Source organism: Scyliorhinus torazame, chromosome 14 (assembly GCF_047496885.1).
Source record: "Scyliorhinus torazame isolate Kashiwa2021f chromosome 14, sScyTor2.1, whole genome shotgun sequence".
Taxonomy (NCBI): domain Eukaryota; kingdom Metazoa; phylum Chordata; class Chondrichthyes; order Carcharhiniformes; family Scyliorhinidae; genus Scyliorhinus; species Scyliorhinus torazame.
Window position 1 is genome coordinate 60,287,893 of NC_092720.1, and position 17,475 is coordinate 60,305,367.

Consider the following 17,475-nt stretch of genomic DNA (forward strand, 5'->3'; position numbering starts at 1 on the left):
AATGCAGCATAACAGACAGCAGAAGAATTAAAAGAGAAATGCAGAAACCTTCAGGCGCAGTAAAGATTCTGCACGAGGCAGAGAAAAAGAATAGAACCCGCACGGCATATCATTCATAGTGCCTACGTGAGATTGGAAAATTAAATCGCAGTTGTCAATACAAAAGGGGATAAAGTGTGCCTTCATCCCCACACCCCCACTACTTGCCTTCAAACAGCCACGCAACCTCAAACAAACCATTGTTTGCAGCAAACTACCCAGCCTTCAGAACAGTGACCACGCCACCACACAACCCTGCCATGGCAATCTCTGCAAGACGTGCCAGATCATCGACATGCATACCACCATTATACGTGAGAACACCATCCATCAGGTACGCGGTACATACTCGTGCGACTCGGCCAACGTTGTCTACCTCATACGCTGCAGGAAAGGATGTCCTGAAACGTGGTACGTTGGCGAGACCATGCAGACGCTGCGACAACGAATGAACTGACATCGCGCGACAATCACCAGGCAGGAATGTTCCCTTCCAGTCGGGGAACAATTCAGCAGTCAAGGGCATTCAGCCTCTGATCTCCGGGTAAGCATTCTCCAAGGCGGCCTTCAGGACGTGCGACAACGCAGAATCGCCGAGCAGAAGCTTATAGCCAAGTTCCACACACGGGTGCGGCCTCAAACGGGACCTGGGATTCATGTCGCACTACATTCATCCCCCACCATCTGGCCTGCGAAATCCTACCAACTGTCCTGGCTTGACACAATTCACACCTCTTTAACCTGGGGTTACCCCATCTCTGGATCTGTAAAGATTTAATCACCTGCTAATGCTCGCATTCCAAGCATTGTCTGGCATCTTTGAATCTGTCTATATATATGTTTCTGGAACATACCTCTTCATTCACCTGAGGAAGGAGCAGCGCTCCGAAAGCTAGTGACATCGAAACAAACCTGTTGGACTTTAACCTGGTGTTGTAAGACTTCTTACTGTGCTCACCCCAGTCCAACACCGGCATCTCCACATCTTCACAACAGAGACAGGGGATAGTGACCTGGGGCAGAGTGTCAAGAGATAGAGAAAGCCTCTGGATAAATGACTTTGACAATTGGTGGGGACCCCCACCTCCGTTCCAGACATTAGAACCGTTGGCACGCCCAGAAAAATTCCTCACCCCTATGAATCTGTTCACCACTAGCTGGTGAGACGGCCAGAATATTACATATGTCACTCTGTACACTGTAGCACAACTAACCAGTATCGCCAAGACAATTGAGGTCTTTGAGGCAACAGCAGATCCAAACATATTCTTCGGGAATACAAACCAACAGAGGGTTTTGCACAGATTAGATGAGAGAAGTGGTAAAGCTAATATTAATGTGGAAGTAAAGCTTATATTAAAGGGAGTCGGAAGGCACGTGACAATTTCGACCCTGTCGATGACACACACACTGAGGCATGGGCGATCCGAAGAATGATCCATGACTAGGAGAAGAGGGACAGGAGCTCGATAAGCCCAGAAACACAAGGGTAGGAAAAATAATAATAAATAAATAATAATCTTTATTGTCACAAGTAGGCTTACATTAACACAGCAATGAAGTTACTGTGAAAAGCCCCTAGTTTCCACATTCCATTGAACCCCAGCCCGGTGTGGTGGAACAAGGGGGGGGGGGGAATCACAGGAATAGGGGAGGTCACTACAGAGGGTTCCCACCACATACACTCCTCCCACCCCTAGAAGCAGAGATCATCCCCGGAGGGACCCAGATATTCACCTCTGCATGGACGATGGAGAATTGCGGCCATGCTTATATTAGAGTGTATAGGGCACCTGCCAACAAACGCTGACACACCAGCGGTTTCCCAAACAAAGATCCCGGCCCATACCACTGGAGGGACCGGCCCAACAGGCCATGGTAACCCCAGTGGAGGAGACCGACAATCCATACAATCTGTGCCCCCAGCTGGACACAGAACCTCGGGCATGATGGTGTCAGGCCTCACCGACTTGGGTGTGTAGCACCAAGTGGGATAGTGTAGGGAAATCCCTGGTAGAAGGCGAGGTGGGACACCTCCCTATCAAGTTCCTATGGGACACAGGGGAATTCCGCACTACCCTTAACACATTCCGTGACTTAGATAACACATAGTGTATCCGTAAATGACTTTACAAGGTGCTTGCAGGAGGGGTCCAAGACAGACCCATTAAAGTTCAGGTTGGGAGACGTGGTATGCTAACACCCAACCATATTAGTCGATCTCCACCCCGAAGCAGAACATATCCTGGGTCCTGATTTCATGTGAAAATGTAATCTCTCTTTCGACTCGGTGAATTGTTGTGTATGGCTGATGGCGCAGACAAGTGAGGTGCCAACAGAAATAGCCATGGGGAGCTATATAGGTAGGATTTTGCCCATCGGGGAGTTACAGATAAAACCCACAGGCATGACTGATGACCCGGGGGCACAGGGAATCATTGCAAAGCAGACACAAGCATTTGCAAACATAAACATGACTGTGGCCGGATGATGAGTAAGTCATTTTAGAAGGCCTTGCTCCAAAATCCCAAAAGCAGTTTGGCTTCCCCAAGCAACCCGAGGGGGAGGTGGCCAAGGTCATCAACAGTTTGTTACAGCAGGGAGTCCTCCGCCCCGTTGCCGCCACCGATAATTCCCCGATTTGGTCGGTAAGAAAACCGGATGGGTCATGGAGGCTGAATAGAACTACCCGATCACAGTCCCCACGGTAGCGACTACCCCAAAGCCATTATGAGGTAGGCCCCACAAGCCAAGTATTTCACTGTACTGGACATAAGCAATGGCTTCTGGTTGATTCCCCAAGACCGGCAATGTCAAAATAAGTTTGCATTCACCTTTCAGGGGCAGCAATGCACTTGAAACTGCCTGCTGTCGCGGGGCTTCCATAACTCACCCTCCATATTTCACCAGAGACCCACAAAGAGCCTGGAAGGGTTTTCAAAACCCAAATCTTTAGTGCAGTATGTGGACGTTCTCTTCCTCCAGAATGAGATCTGGGAGGAGCATTTTAAACTGTTGAAGGAATTGCTGATCCTCCTCACCATGCTCGGCATAAAAAGAAGCCCAGATTATGAGATCGCAGGTCTCATACTTGGGGACAGTAGTGACACAGGGGAAGCACGGGATAGAAAGAAAGTGGATCTTTATCTGGGATAAGGTTATGTGCGGACAATGCACCTGAGGATGGACCCCTGTGGGGAGTTCTTGGTGTCCTGCAGAGGTGGAATCAGCAACTCGATTGGGTGTTGCGACCTCCACTCTGTGATCTCGTTGGCCGAAGGCCAGAGAAACCTCTGGAAGGATGTGAAGAGGGGGATAAGAAGGGAACCCAGAGACCCTCCCGAGCGGAGACCCGACACACGGAGACTACGGACAAGGCTTAGAGACAAACCCTGTTCGTAACCAGCAACTAGTAAAGTAAGGGGGGGGTAGAGACACGAGCGAGCCACAGGACAGAGAAGAAAAGGAAACGGCAAAAGCTAAGGCCCAAACCAAATCTTAAATAAATGTCTGTAAATACGTGTTTTGGCCATACTGGGGAATGTAAAATATGCATGCCGATTAAAGGGAGGTCCCAACCACAGTCATTGTGAAGATACTCACTTGTGAATATATGTGTTGATTTGGCAGGGATTTGTAATTTATAAATTGTTGGATATAAAATATGAAAACTCAATAAAAACATTAAAAAGAAAGATTCAGCGGCAAGCCAGAGACGGACTGAAGAGGCGCGCGAGAACCACCTTCGCAGACGAGGGCCATGAGACGACAGAAATCAGATGATTGGACCCGCAGCTCGATCAAGTTAATGACATGGGTAGTGTTCGAATCTTGGGCAGATATAGTGAGAATATTTTAGGATTATATTGTACTTGTGAATAAATTTGGGCAAAATCGTGAACCTCTATTTGTCCTTTGTTCATCTCGCAAATAAGGGTACCTGGGTAAAACATTTTACTCATAAACTGGTTGAAGTGTCTTGATAATTTACAGACAATAGTTTTTATGGTCCAGGAAGCCAGTGGCAGGAAGGACATAGGTTTTAATCCATGTAACATAAGGTCTGCCAACAGCAGCAAACTATTTACACTACACAGTCCTAATGGGACAACCAACAGGCCAGATCCCTGTTAGGGCCTTTAAGCTTGATTCTTAAGAGCCCAAGCTGGATGGGCCTCTGCCCACTTGCAGGGAAGCTCGTATTCTATGCGCCTCATGGGTAGATCAATTACGGTTTCCCTGTGTGGTTTATTACACCCTCCCCTCCCAAGTCTGAATGTCCCCCCTCTGCATCTGAGGAGGCATTCTGCGTCGTTTCGCAGGTCATTGTGCTTCCACCAACGGTGGGTCTGGATCAGGTGGACGGTGTCCGTCTGTGTGGACACTGCTGTTTCCACCACTCAGCCAGGGTCGTCTTCATCTTGATGGTCTGGGCGTTGGGCCAAGGTGGGTTGCATGTCTTGGCAAAGGAGTGGTTCTCAGGTAGATGGAGGTACTGCTGCCCCGGTCGGGAATCTTCTAATACAGGCTCTCACTTCTTCAGGTGGTCCACATGTGTGCGCAGGGTCTTCACCCTTGGACTTTAACCCTGTAAGATAAGGGCCCCCTGTTTTCTCCAACACTTATTTAAAAAAATGTTTTTATTCAAAGTATTCATGATTACAAGCACAACAGCAATACAGCCAACCCCAACCACATCTTATTCCCAATATGCACCCACCCAGCTCCCCCAATCCCTCTCAGCCCCCCATAAAGAAAACAAACCCTTAACCCAACTAAAAAGACAACCTCCCCCCCTACTCACCCACTAACAGTAATCAGTTCCCTGGATGAAAGGCTACCACCTTGAGTGGAACCCTTCCACCAACCCCCTAATGGTATACTTGATGCAAAAATTCCATCAGGTCCCCCAACCAAACCGAGGCCTTAGGCAGTACCAGGGACCTTCAGGCAAGCAGAACTCGCCTCCAGGCTATTAGCAAGGCGAAGGCTAGAACATCTGCCTTCGCCCCGTCTGCAGCACCAGTGAGTCCGACAGTTGAAAAATGGCCACCAACGGGCACGGCTCCAGCTGAACGCCCAAAATCCTTGACATTGTATCAAAAAAGGAGACCCAGAAACTAACAAGCTTGGGGCAAGACCAAACATGTGCATGTGATTTGCCGGCCCCCTAGAGCACTGCTCACATCTATCCTCCACCCCGGAGAAGAACCCACTCGTTCGGACCCTAGTCAAGTGTATTTGTACGCCGCCAGCAAGAGTGCCCAGCTCTGGATTCGGGCAGAGGCCATGGAATCGTATTCTCCTCCTTAAAGAGACCGAGCAGTGGCTTTTGTTTGGTGATTAGAAAAAAGTGTCGCCTGCAAACACACTGATGAAATTTCTTATGGCTAATATCACCGCCAAACCTTCTTTATCTCTGGTCTCCGCAACTGCCAAAGTTCTGGATGTGAAATGCGATGGGGCATTCTGTGCCATCACCCAATCTATGGGACAGCAACGCCCTGATGTCATAAGGAGAGGCATCGCTAGTGAGGACGAGGTTCCGAGATGGATCATAGTGGGTGTGTAGCTGGGAGGATGACAACCGCCTCTTCACTCCTGCAAATGCCTCCTCCTGTAGGGTACCCCAGGCTTTTCAAAATACCAAAGGTCGGGACCCCACAAGCTGTCAGGAAAATTACCTTTTGTCGGTCCTCTCCCAAGATGCCACTGGCCTGGAAAAAGTACCTCATTCGCTCTGAGCCCAATCTTCCATGCCTGCATCAAATGCCTCCAGGTTTTCCAAAAAGCAGCATTTTTGAAAGCTAGTTTAACATGCTGCTGTACAGCAATTTTCTGGAGTGGCTGGGGCGTCCAGAAGTACAGTAGCACCATGCCACTCTAGAATTCTACAATTTTTCTACAAAATCTACAAAAACATTTTCTACAAAATCTACAATTTTTCTTTTATAAATTCAAAGTACCCAATTCTTTTTTTCCAATTAAGGGGCAATTTAGCTTGTCCACTCCATACATTTTTGGGTTGTGGGGAGAGACCCACGCAGACATGTGGAGAATGTGCAAACTCCACATGGACAGTGACCCAGGGCTGGGATCGACCCTGGAACCTCAGCGCCATGAGGCAACAGTACTGCGCCAGCACGCTGCCCAAAATCTACAATATTTTGATTCAGAGTCACGAGGGGAGGCACGGTAGCACAGTGGTTAGCACCGTTGCTTCACTGCTCCAGGGTCCCAGGTTCGATTCCCAGCTTGGGTCACTGTGTGCGGAGTCTACACGTTCTACCCTTGTCTACGTGGGTTTCCTCCGGGTGCTCCAGTTTCCTCCCACAGTCCAAAGATGTGCAGGTTAGGTGGATTGGCCATGTAAATTGCCCTTAGTGTCCAGAAAAACGAGGTTAGGTGGAGTTACTGGGTCACGGGGATAGGGTGGAGATGTGGGTTTGAGTAGTGTGGGCTTGGGTAGTGTGGGCTTGGGTAGTGTGGGCTTGGGTAAGGTGCTCTTTCGAAGGGCTGGTGCAGACTCAATGGGCTGAATTGCCTCCTTCTGCACTGTAAATTCTATGATTCTATGAGTGCTATCAACTGAACCAAGCTGAAGCTCAATCCAAAAGTTGCACAAGTAATAAATATTGATAGAAATAGCATTCACAAAACAAACCTGGCTCACAATTTTTAAGTGCATCAATTTAATGAAGAATGTGTTTAAAAGAAAAAAATTTAGGGTAAACAATTCTTTTTTTCTATTTAAGGGGGAATTTAGCGTGGCAAATTCACCTACCCTGCACATCTTTTGGGTTGTTGGAGTGAGACCCACACAGACACCGGGAGAATGTGCATACTCCACACGGACAGTGACCCATGGACGGGATCGAACCTGGGTCCTCAGAGCCGTAGGCAGCAGTGCTAACGACTGCTGCCCATGAAGAATGCGTTTTTGCAAGAAGAACAATGGGCGGGATTCTCCACTCCCACGCCGAAGTGGCCGCGCCGTTGTGAACGCCGTCGAGGTTTACAACGGCGCGGAACGGCTCCGGTCCCGACCGATTCAGGCCCTGACAATGGGCCAGGATCGGGGCCGCGTCATCTACACGCCCCAGGCCTTGTCGCCCGCGTAAAAGCGGCGCCGCATAGATGACGCGGCCGGCGCCGCATAACAGACGTCATCCGCGCATGCGTGGTTGTCGTCCTCTCTAAATCCGCCCCGCAAGAAGATGGGGCCATGGAAGGAAGGAGGTCCTCCTTCAGAGAGGACGGCCCGACGATCGGTGGGCACCGATCGCGGGCCACCCCACATTCCAGGTGAAGCCCGGTACAGGATCCCCCCTCGCCCCCCTCACAGGCCGCCCCCCCAGCGTTCACGCACCGCCCACGACTGCAGCGACCAGGTGTGGACGGCGCCGGGGGGAACCCGCCGTTTTGGCCTGGCCGCTCGGCCCATCCGGGCCTCAGAATAGCGGGGGTGCCGGAGAATCGCCATTTTGGGTGTCTCCGGCGATTCTCCGGCCTGCGAAACTCGACCAGGCCGTTCCCGCCGCTTGGGAGAATCGCGGGAGGGCGTCGGATCGGCGTCTCCAGAAATTTTGGCGGCCCAGGCGATTCTCCCAACCGACGCGGGAGTGGAGAATCGCGCCCAATGGCTTTCCCCAATTACTGAATAACATGATTAGGCTGTCAAATGTCACGAATATGCTTTACTGATACTGTGGAATACAAATTGATTTCTAACTAGTTAAAGCAGCCTCTTTTCAGTTCAAAATGTTTCCCTAAATTTTCCAATTGAGAATACAAAGGGTACCAATTGTAAAAAAAGTAACAAAAATATGCTGAAACTTTTTTTGGATATATGCATTCTAATTCTACTGCAGATTTTCTGTCATGCTACGTTTCCTCCTCCACACTTCAATTTGCCAATGAAAGCATTACACAGCAAACAGCAACGTCCTACAAAACATACGACGAGGACACACTTTCAAAGTCAATTGTTCTTAGTGCAAAAGTTCAGACCAAAGTTTGGCAATAAGCAACATCTATGTATATATTATCAAGGCTGGGTCTTGAACTCCCCCAGAGGAAGGTTGGCAGATGCAGAAGTGTAAAACTGGATGTCATGGCAGTGGCATCATGCCCACTGCCTATCCATCTGTCCTGGTGGGTATTTTTCCCATGGGAGGGGAGGTGTTGTGCAGCTCCCTTGTCCTTGGGCCAATAAAGACGACTCAGAGCTTCTTCCTGCCCAATAAAACCTGGCAAGTCGTGTGGCTGGGCAGGGGTGAGGTTGCCATCTGGTCAATCACCCTGTGCCCATCAGAGGCCAACCCCCACAAAGTACTTCATCCCCTGTATTTTTCCTCACAGGGCCTGCCAAACTGGCGCCAGGGAGATCCTGTAAATCCAGTACCATGCTGCTTGTCTTCAGGGACTGGCTAACATTCCAGCAGTGGCCACTGCTCCCATCTGTTTGAGCAGCAGCTATTAAAAGCAGGACTTTCTCGCTGATGGGGGTAGAAGGCCCACCTTAAGACAACTAAAGGTCCACCACCAGCCCCAGAATAAAATTCAGCCCCAAGAATGCACAACAAAATTACTTGTATGGGAGACCATACAACAAAGTGAGAAGATTGCAATAAAATCGATGCCAGCAAAAATAGAGGACCTTTTCGAGGACTATTAGGGCAGCATGGTAGCACGTGGCTAGCACTGTGGCTTCACAGCACCAGGGTCCCAGGTTTGATTCCCCGCTGGGTCACTGTCTGTGCGGAGTCTGCACGTTCTGCCTGTGTCTGCGTGGGTTTCCTCCGGGTTCTCCAGTTTCCTCCCACAGTCCAAAGACGTGCGGGTTAGGTGGATTGGACATGCTAAATTGCCCTTAGTGCCCAAAAAAGGTTATTTGAGGGATTATTGGGTTACGGGGATAGGGTGGAAGTGAGGGCTTAAGTGGGTTGGTGCAGACTCGATGGGCCGAATGGCCTTCTTCTGCACTGTATGTTCTATGGATGGGCAACAATTGGTTGGCCTTGCCAGAGACGTTCACATCCCATGAAAGAAATTTTAAAAATCCTTTCCCAGAAGCATGACAAAAGGACTCGAGATTACACCAATTGATCTGAAATGAACTGCAAAAACAATTCTTGCACTCATAAAGTTGTTTTTCAAGGTGACAGGATGTCTCAAATTATCGCACAGCAATTCTGTATATTTTAAATGTAAGACAGGAAAATGTCAAGTTGAAAAGACAGATATTTCTTATTTCTCAAAACACAGCACTATCAAATAAATTTGATAGCGTATACGTACAAATGCATTTTCTAACAGACTGAATCAGCCCAAAAGCTGAGGTGTTAACAGTCATTTCACTTGCATCATAGAGTACCCCACCACAAGGTTTTTTTTTTGCTTGACAGAGATCGGAAAAAACAACAGGAAATCACTACATGCACCCAAATACCAACACCCACCCACTGCAAGTAGACTGTATAGAGGGGAAAGAAAGAAACTGAAAGAGAACGGGAAAAACTAAATGAAGAAAAATACAAAGCAGAAAAGAGGTGGAGAGTGTTGTGGACAGCACGTATAAAAGAGGTGGCCACATCGCAGGCTCAGACTCCACAAGCAGGAAGGAAATGGGTGACCACCAGGCAGAACGAGAGAACAAGACAGGCAGTGCAGGAATCTCCTGTGGCCATTTCCCCTGCAAAATAGATATACCGTTTTGGACACTGTTGAGGGGAATGACCTCAGGGGAGAGCAGCAACAGCCAAATTTGTTGCACCACGATTGGTTCTGCTGCTGAGCGGAGGAGTAAGAAGTGTGGGAATGCAATATTTATAGGGGATTCAATTGTAAGGGGAATAGACAGGCATTTCTGTGGCCACAAATGAGACTCCAGGATGGTATTTTGCCTCCCTGGTGCTCGGGTCAAGGTTGTCTGGGAGAGGTTACAGTACATTCTGGAGGGGGAGGTGAACGGTCAGTGATAGTGGTACACATCAGTACCAATGACATTGGTTAAAAAAAAAGGGATGCGATCCTAAAAGCAGGATATAGGGAGTTAGGAAGAAAGTTGAGAAGTTGGACCTCAAAGATACTGATCTCAGGATTATTACCGGTGCCACATGCGAGTCAGAGTAGAAATAGCAGGATATATTGGATGAATACGTGGCTGAAGAGATGGGGGGAGGATTTCAGATTCCTGGGGCATTGGGACCGGTTCTAGGGGAGGTGGGACCTGTACAAGCTAGACGGGTTACACCTGGATCGGGACTGATGTTCTGGGAGGGGTACTTGCTGGAGCAGTTGGGGAGGATTCAAACTGTGTGACAAGGGGATGGGAACCTATGAAATGATGGAGAGTAGGGGATTCAAGAACAAGAGAAAAACACAGTGAGGGGAAAAAGAAAAGTGCTAGGCAGAGAAATTAAGGGTCTGTATCAGATAATGTAAAAAATAAGAATGTGACAAGGAATGTTAAAAATACTAGCCATAAGGTTTTCTACCTGACCGCACAGATCATTCGAAATAAAATGGATGAATTAGTTGCACAGATAGATGTAAAGGGATAGGATACAGTTGGGATTACAGAGATATGACCAAGGATGGGAATTAAACATTGAAGCCTATTCAGTCTTTAGGGAGGTCAGACAGAAAGGAAAAAGTGGTGGAGTTGCACTGTTAAGTAAAGAAGATATTGATACAATATTGGGGAAAGATATTACCACAGGTGATGTGGAATCTGTATTTTTTTATTATAAATAATTTTTATTGAAGTTTTTCACAAAATATCAACAAAATGTAAAAGGAACCCAATAGAATGAAATACAAAACAAAACAAAACAACCCAGTGCCCCCCTCCCCCTATACATAAATAATAAATTAACACCCCGAATTAACACATAGCAAACATGGCAAATATATACACCCCCTCAGATCCCCCAGTATAGACAAACAAAAATAAATAAAATAGACCCCCCCCCCCCCCCCCCCCCCCCACCGGTTGCTGCTGCTGCTGACCAATGTCTACCGTTCTGCCAGGAAGTCCAAGAATGGTTGCCACCGCCTGAAAAACCCTTGCACCGATCCCCTTAAGGCAAATTTCACCCTCTCCAATTTAATAAACCCCGCCATATCGTTGATCCAGGATTCCACGCTTGGGGGCCTCGCATCCTTCCACTGAAGAAGAATCCTTCGCCGGGCTACCAGGGACGCAAAGGCTAGAATACCGGCCTCTTTCGCCTCCTGCACTCCCAGCTCCCCTGCAACCCCAAATATTGCGAGCCCCCAGCCCGGTTTGACCCTGGATCCTACCACCCTCGACACCGTCCTTGCTACGCCCTTCCAAAACTCCTCCAGCGCTGGGCATGCCCAGAACATATGGGTGTGGTTTGCTGGGCTCCCTGAGCACCTAACACACCTGTCCTCACCCACAAAAAACCGTCTCATCCTTGTCCCGGTCATGTGTGCCCTGTGCAGTACCTTAAACTGTATGAGGTTGAGCCTCGCACACAAAGAGGAAGAGTTCACCCTCCCAAGGGCATCTGCCCACATCCCCTCCTCGATCTCCTCCCCCAACTCCTCCTCCCACTTACCTTTCAGCTCCTCCACCATGGCCACCTCCTCATCCTGCATCACCTGGTATGTTGCCGAGATCTTCCCCTCTCCAACCCACACTCCCGAGAGCACCCTGTCCTGTACCGTGCGTGGCAGCAGCAGTGGGAATTCCACCACTTGCCGCCTGGCAAACGCCCTTACCTGTAGATAACTAAAGGTGTTCCCCGGGGGGGAGCCCATTCTTCTCCTCCAGCTCACCCAGGCTCACGAACTTCCGATCCACAAACAGGTCCCCCAACCTTCTTATCCCTGCCCTGTGCCACCCCGAAAACCCTCCATCTATTCTCCCTGGGACAAACCGGTGGTTCCCCCGTATTGGAGTCCACACCGATGCCTCCACTTTCCCCCTGTGCTGCCTCCATTGCCCCCAGATTTTGAGGGTAGCCGCCACCACCGGGCTCGTGGTATACCTCATTGGAGGGAGCGGCAGCGGCGCCGTTGCCAGCGCCTCCAGACTCGTACCCTCACAAGACGCCGCCTCCATTCTCTTCCATGCAGCCCCCTCCATCACCCACTTGCGCACCATTGCCACATTGGCGGCCCAGTAGTACCCACAGAGGTTGGGCAATGCCAGCCCCCACCCCCATCCCTACTCCGCTCCAGGAACACCCTTCTCACCCTCGGAGTCCCTCGCGCCCACACAAACCCCGTTATGCTCCTGTTGTGGAATCTGTATTGGTCGAGTTGAGAAACACCAATGGGCAAAAAACATTAGTAGGAGTGATATACAGACCACCAAACTACAGTGGTAATGTTGGGAATAGCATTAGACAGGAAATCAGAAATGCATGTGATAAAGGAACATCTGTGATTACGGGTGACTTTAATCTGCATATAGATTGGGTGAGTCAAATTAGTCACAGTATAATCGAGGAGGAATTTCTGGAGTGTATACGGGATGGTTTTCTGGACCAATGCATGGAGGAACCAACAAGGGAACAGGGCATCTTGGACTGGGTGTTGTGCCATGAAAAAGGATTATTTGGTAACCCCGTTGTGAGAGACCCCTAGGGGATGAATGACCATAATATGATAGAACTCTTCATCAAGGTGGATAGTGAGGTAGTTTATTCTGAGACCAAGGTCCTAAACCTCAATAAAGGCAACTTTGATGGTATGAGGCATGAGCTGGCTATGATGGACTGGGAAACATTACTGAAAGGAAGGACAGAGGACAGGAAATGGCAGGCATTCAAGGAACGAATAGATGAACTCCAAAAGTGGGCAGCACAATAGCACAGTGGGTAGCATTGTTGCTTCACAGCTCCAGGGTCCCAGGTTTGATTCCCGGCTTGGGTCACTGTCTTGTGGAGTCTGCACGTTCTCCCCGTGTCTGCGTGAGTTTCCTCCGATTGCACCCACAAGTCCCGAAAGACGTGCTGTTAGGTAATTTGGATATTCTGAATTCTCCCTCTGTGTACCCGCACAGGCGCCTGAATGTGGCGACTAGGAGCTTTTTACAGTAACTTCATTGCAGTGTTAATGTAAACCTACTTGTGACAATAAAGATTATTAAAAGTTGTTTATTCCTATTTGGTGCAAGAGTAGAAAGGAAACTGTGGCTAAACCATGGCTTACAAGGGAAATTAGAGATGATATTAGATTCAAAGAAGTGGCATACAAATTAGCAAGAAGCAAGAAAAAGCAATAGACCTGAGTATTGGGAACAGTTTAAAATTCAGCAAAGACGGACAAAGGGATTGATTAAGAAGGGGAAAATACAATATGAAAGTAAGCTAGCAGGGAACATAAAAAGTGACTGCAAAAGTTTTTATAGGTATGTAAAGAGAAAAAGATTGCTAAAAACTAATGTCAGAAATGGAGGATTCATATAGGGGAACAAAGAAATGACTGAGGAACTAATTTCATACTTTGTTTCTGTCTTCACGCAGGAAGACATAAATAATGTACCGAAAATTCTGAGAGACACAAATTTCAGTGAGGAGGTAAGGAAATTAGTATTAGTAAAGAAATGGTTTGGGCATCACGGTGGTGCAGTGGTTAGCACTGCTGCCTACGGCGCTGAGGACCCGTGTTCGATCCCGGCCCTGGGTCACTGTCCATATGGAGTTTGGACATTCTCCGTGTCTACCCCCACAACCCAAAGATAATAATAATCTTTATTGCCTACATTAACACTGCAATGAAGTTACTGTGAAAAGCCCCTAGTCGCCACATTCCTGCGCCTGTTTGGAAACACTGAGGGAGAATTCAGGATGTCCAAATTACCTAACAGCACGGGCGAAATTCTCCGGAAACGACGCGATGTCCACCGACTGGCGCCCAAAACGGCGCAAATCAGACGGGCATCGCGCCGCCCCAAAGGTGCGGAATGCTCTGCATCTTTGGGGGCCAAGCCCCAACCTTGAGGGGCTAGGTCGGCGGCGGACGAATTTCCGCCCCGCCAGCTGGCGGAAAAGGCCTTTGGTGCCCCGTCAGCTGGCGCGGAAATTACATCTCCGGGCGGTGCATGCGCGGGAGCGTCAGCGGCCGCTGACAGCATTCCCGCGCATGCGCAGTGGAGGGAGTCTCTTCTGCCTCCGCCATGGTGGAGACCGTGGCGGAGGCGGAAGGGAAAGAGTGCCCCCACGGCACAGGCCCGCCCGCGGATCGGTGGGCCCCGATCGCGGACCAGGCCACCGTGGGGGCACCCCCCCGGGGCCAGATCGCCCCGTGCCCCCCCCAGGACCCTGGAGCCCGCCCGCGCCGCCTTGTCCTGCCGGTAAGGTAGGTGGTTTAATTTACGCCGGCGGGACAGGCATTTTAGCGGCGGGACTTCGGCCCATCCGGGCCGGAGAATCGAGCGGGGGGGCCCGCCAACCGGCACGAGCAATTCCCGCCCCCCCGAATATCCGGTGCCGGAGACTTCGGCAACCGGCGGGGGCGGGATTCACGCCAGCCCCCGGCGATTCTCCGACCCGGCGGGGGGTCGGAGAATCTCGCCCCATGTCTTTCGGGACTTGTGGGAGGAAACTGGAGCACCCAGAGGAAACTCACTAAGACACGGGGAGAACGTGCGGACTCCACATAGACAGTGACTCAAGCCGGGAATCGAACCTGGAACCCTGGAGCTGTGAAGCAACAGTGCTACCCACTGGCTACCGTGATGTGCAGGGTAGGTGGATTGGCTACGCTAAATTGTCCCTTAATTGGAAAAAAAATAATTGAGTACTCTAAATTGTTTTTTTTTAAAGTAAAGAAATGGGTTTGAGGAAAATTGAAGGTGGATAAATCTTCAGGGCCTCATAATCTTCATCCCAGCGTACGTAAGGAAGTGGCCCTAGAAATAGTAGATCCATCGGTGGTAATTTCCCAAAATTCTTTGGACTCTGGAATGGTTCCTGAAAATTGAAAAGTAGCTAATATAACCCCGTTATTCAAAAAAGGAGGTAGAGAGAAAACAGGGAACAATAGACCAGTGAGCCTGACATCGATAGTAGGGAAGTTTCTAGAGTTCATTATCAAGGGTTTCATAGCACAGCATCTGGTATAATCATACAAAGTCAACATGGATTTACGAAAGGAAAAGTCATGCTTGACAAATCTACTGGAATTCTTTGCAGATGTATTTAGTAGAGTTGACCAGGGAGAACAAAGAAAAGTACAGCACAGTAACAGGCCCTTAGGCCCTCCAAGCCTGCGCCGACCATGCTACCCGTCTACACTTCCGGGGTCCGTATCCCTCTATTCCCATCCTATTCATGTATTTGTCAAGATGCCCCTTAAACGTCACTATCATCCCTGCTTCCACCACCTCCTCCGGCAGCGAGTTCCAGGCACCCACTACCCTCTGTGTAAAAATCTTGCCTCGTACATCTCCTCTAAACCTATGCCCCCAATAACTGATCCCTCTACCCTGGGAAAAAGTCTCTGACTATCCACTCTGTCTATGCCCCTCATTATTTTTTAGACCTCTATCAGGTCGCCCCTCAACCTCCGTCGTACCAGTGAGAACAAACCAAGATTATTCAACCTTTCCTCAGAGCTAATGCCCTCCATACCAGGCAACATCCTGGTAAATCTCTTCTGCACCCTCTCTAAAGCCTCCACATCCTTCTGGTAGTATGGCGACCAGAAGTGAACACTATACTCCAAGTGTGGCCTAACTAAGGTTCTATACAGCTGCAACATGACTTGCCAATTTTTATACTCAATGCCCTGGCCAATGAAGGCAAGCGGGCCGTATGCCTTCTTGACTACCTTCTCCACCTGCATTGCCCCTTTCAGTGACCTGTGGACCTGTACACCTAGATCTCTCTGACTGTCAATACTCTTGAGGGTTCTACCATTCACTGTATATTCCCTACCTGTATTAGACCTTCCAAAATGCATTACCTCACATTTGTATGGTGGATGTGTTTTGTTTTTAGACTTTCAGAAGGCTTTTGACAAGGTCTCACATAGCAGATTACAATGTAAAGTTAAAGTGCATAGGATTGCGGGTAATTTCTTGAGATGGGTAGAAAGCTGTTCAGCAGCCAGGAAGCAAAACGCTGGAATAAATGGGTCTTTTTCCAATTGGCAGGAAGTGACTAGTGGGGTGCCCCAGGGAAATGTGCGAGGAGTCCAAATGTTCACATTATGTATTCATTATTTGTCAAGGGAACTAAATGTATTATCTTCAAATTTGCAGATGATACAAAGTTGGGTGGGCGGGTGAACTGTGAGGAGGATGCAGAGATGCTTCAGCAGGGTTTTGGCAAGCTGAGTGGGCATTTGGTTGTCAGATACGGTAAAATGTGGATAAATGTGAGGTTATCCGCTTTGATAGCAAACTATAGGAAAGCAATTTATTATATGAATGGTGCAAATTGAGAGAGGTGGATACACAGCGAGACCTTGGTGTCTTCGTGCATCAGTCGCTAAAAGTAAGCGCGCAGGTACAGCAGGCAGTAAATAGGCAAATGGTTTGTTGGCCTTCATAACGGGACGATTTGAATATAAGAATAGGGATGTTTTCCTACAATTGTAAAGGCCATTGGTTGGTGAGGTCACACCTGGAGTATTGTGTGCCATTTTGGTCTCCTTATCTGAGGAAGGATATTCTTGCTGTGGAAGGAGTGCAGCAAAGGATTACCAGGCTGATTCCTGGGATAGCAGGACTGCCACAAGAGGAGTGACAAAGTTGTTTAGGATTATATTCATTGGAGTTTAGAAGGATGAGGGGATCGCACAGAAACGTATAAAAGTCTAACAGGATTAGACAGCGTAGATTCTGAAAGAACGTTCCTGATGGTGGGGGAGTCCAGAACTAGGGGTCATAGTTTTCAGGACTGAGGTGTAGACAAATTTCTTCACCTGGGTGGTGAATCTGTGGAATTCACACCAAAGAAAGTAGTTGAGGCTAAAACATTGTGTAATTTCAAGAAGGAATTAGATGTAGCTCTTGGAGCTAAAGGGATCAAGGGATATGGGGAGAAGGTGGGATCAGGGTATTGAATTTGATGATCAGCCACGATCATAATGAATGGTGGAACAGGCTTGAAGGCTTGAATTGCCTCCTCCTGCTTCTATTTTCCATATAACAATGCAAAGTAAGAAACAGGTGACAAGGTAAGCAGCATTATGTTTTATCAGCCTATCTGAATTTAGGCAGAGTGACACGGCTGTTCAAATGTCGTATGTTAGCATTCATGTTGAGAGGGTTAGAAAACAAGAGCAGAGATATACTGCTGACACTGTATAAGGCTCTGGTCAAATCTCATTTGGAATATTGTGAGCAGTTCTGGGTCCCATTTCTAAGGAAGGATGTGCTGGTCTTGGAGAGGGCCCAGAGGAGCTTCACAAGCATGATCCCTGGAATGAAGGACTTGCCGTATGAGGAGC

General features: G+C 48.7%; 1 protein-coding gene across 5 annotated transcripts in view; it reads right to left on the reverse strand.

The window, feature by feature from the left end:
* Positions 1-17,475, reverse strand: part of armc9 (armadillo repeat containing 9) — a 211,316-nt gene that overhangs the window by 7,983 nt on the left and 185,858 nt on the right. Inside the window, exon 25 of one of the 5 annotated variants that reach the window (XM_072474272.1) lies at positions 14,711-14,990. The exons of 2 other annotated variants lie outside the window; for them this stretch is intronic. In XM_072474272.1, the coding sequence (XP_072330373.1) occupies positions 14,902-14,990 (89 nt within the window). In that variant the 3' untranslated portion in view covers positions 14,711-14,901. Of the gene's footprint in view, positions 1-14,710; positions 14,991-17,475 lie in introns of those variants that run through there. 2 more of the 5 variants (XM_072474269.1, XM_072474270.1) reach the window with 2 other exon arrangements.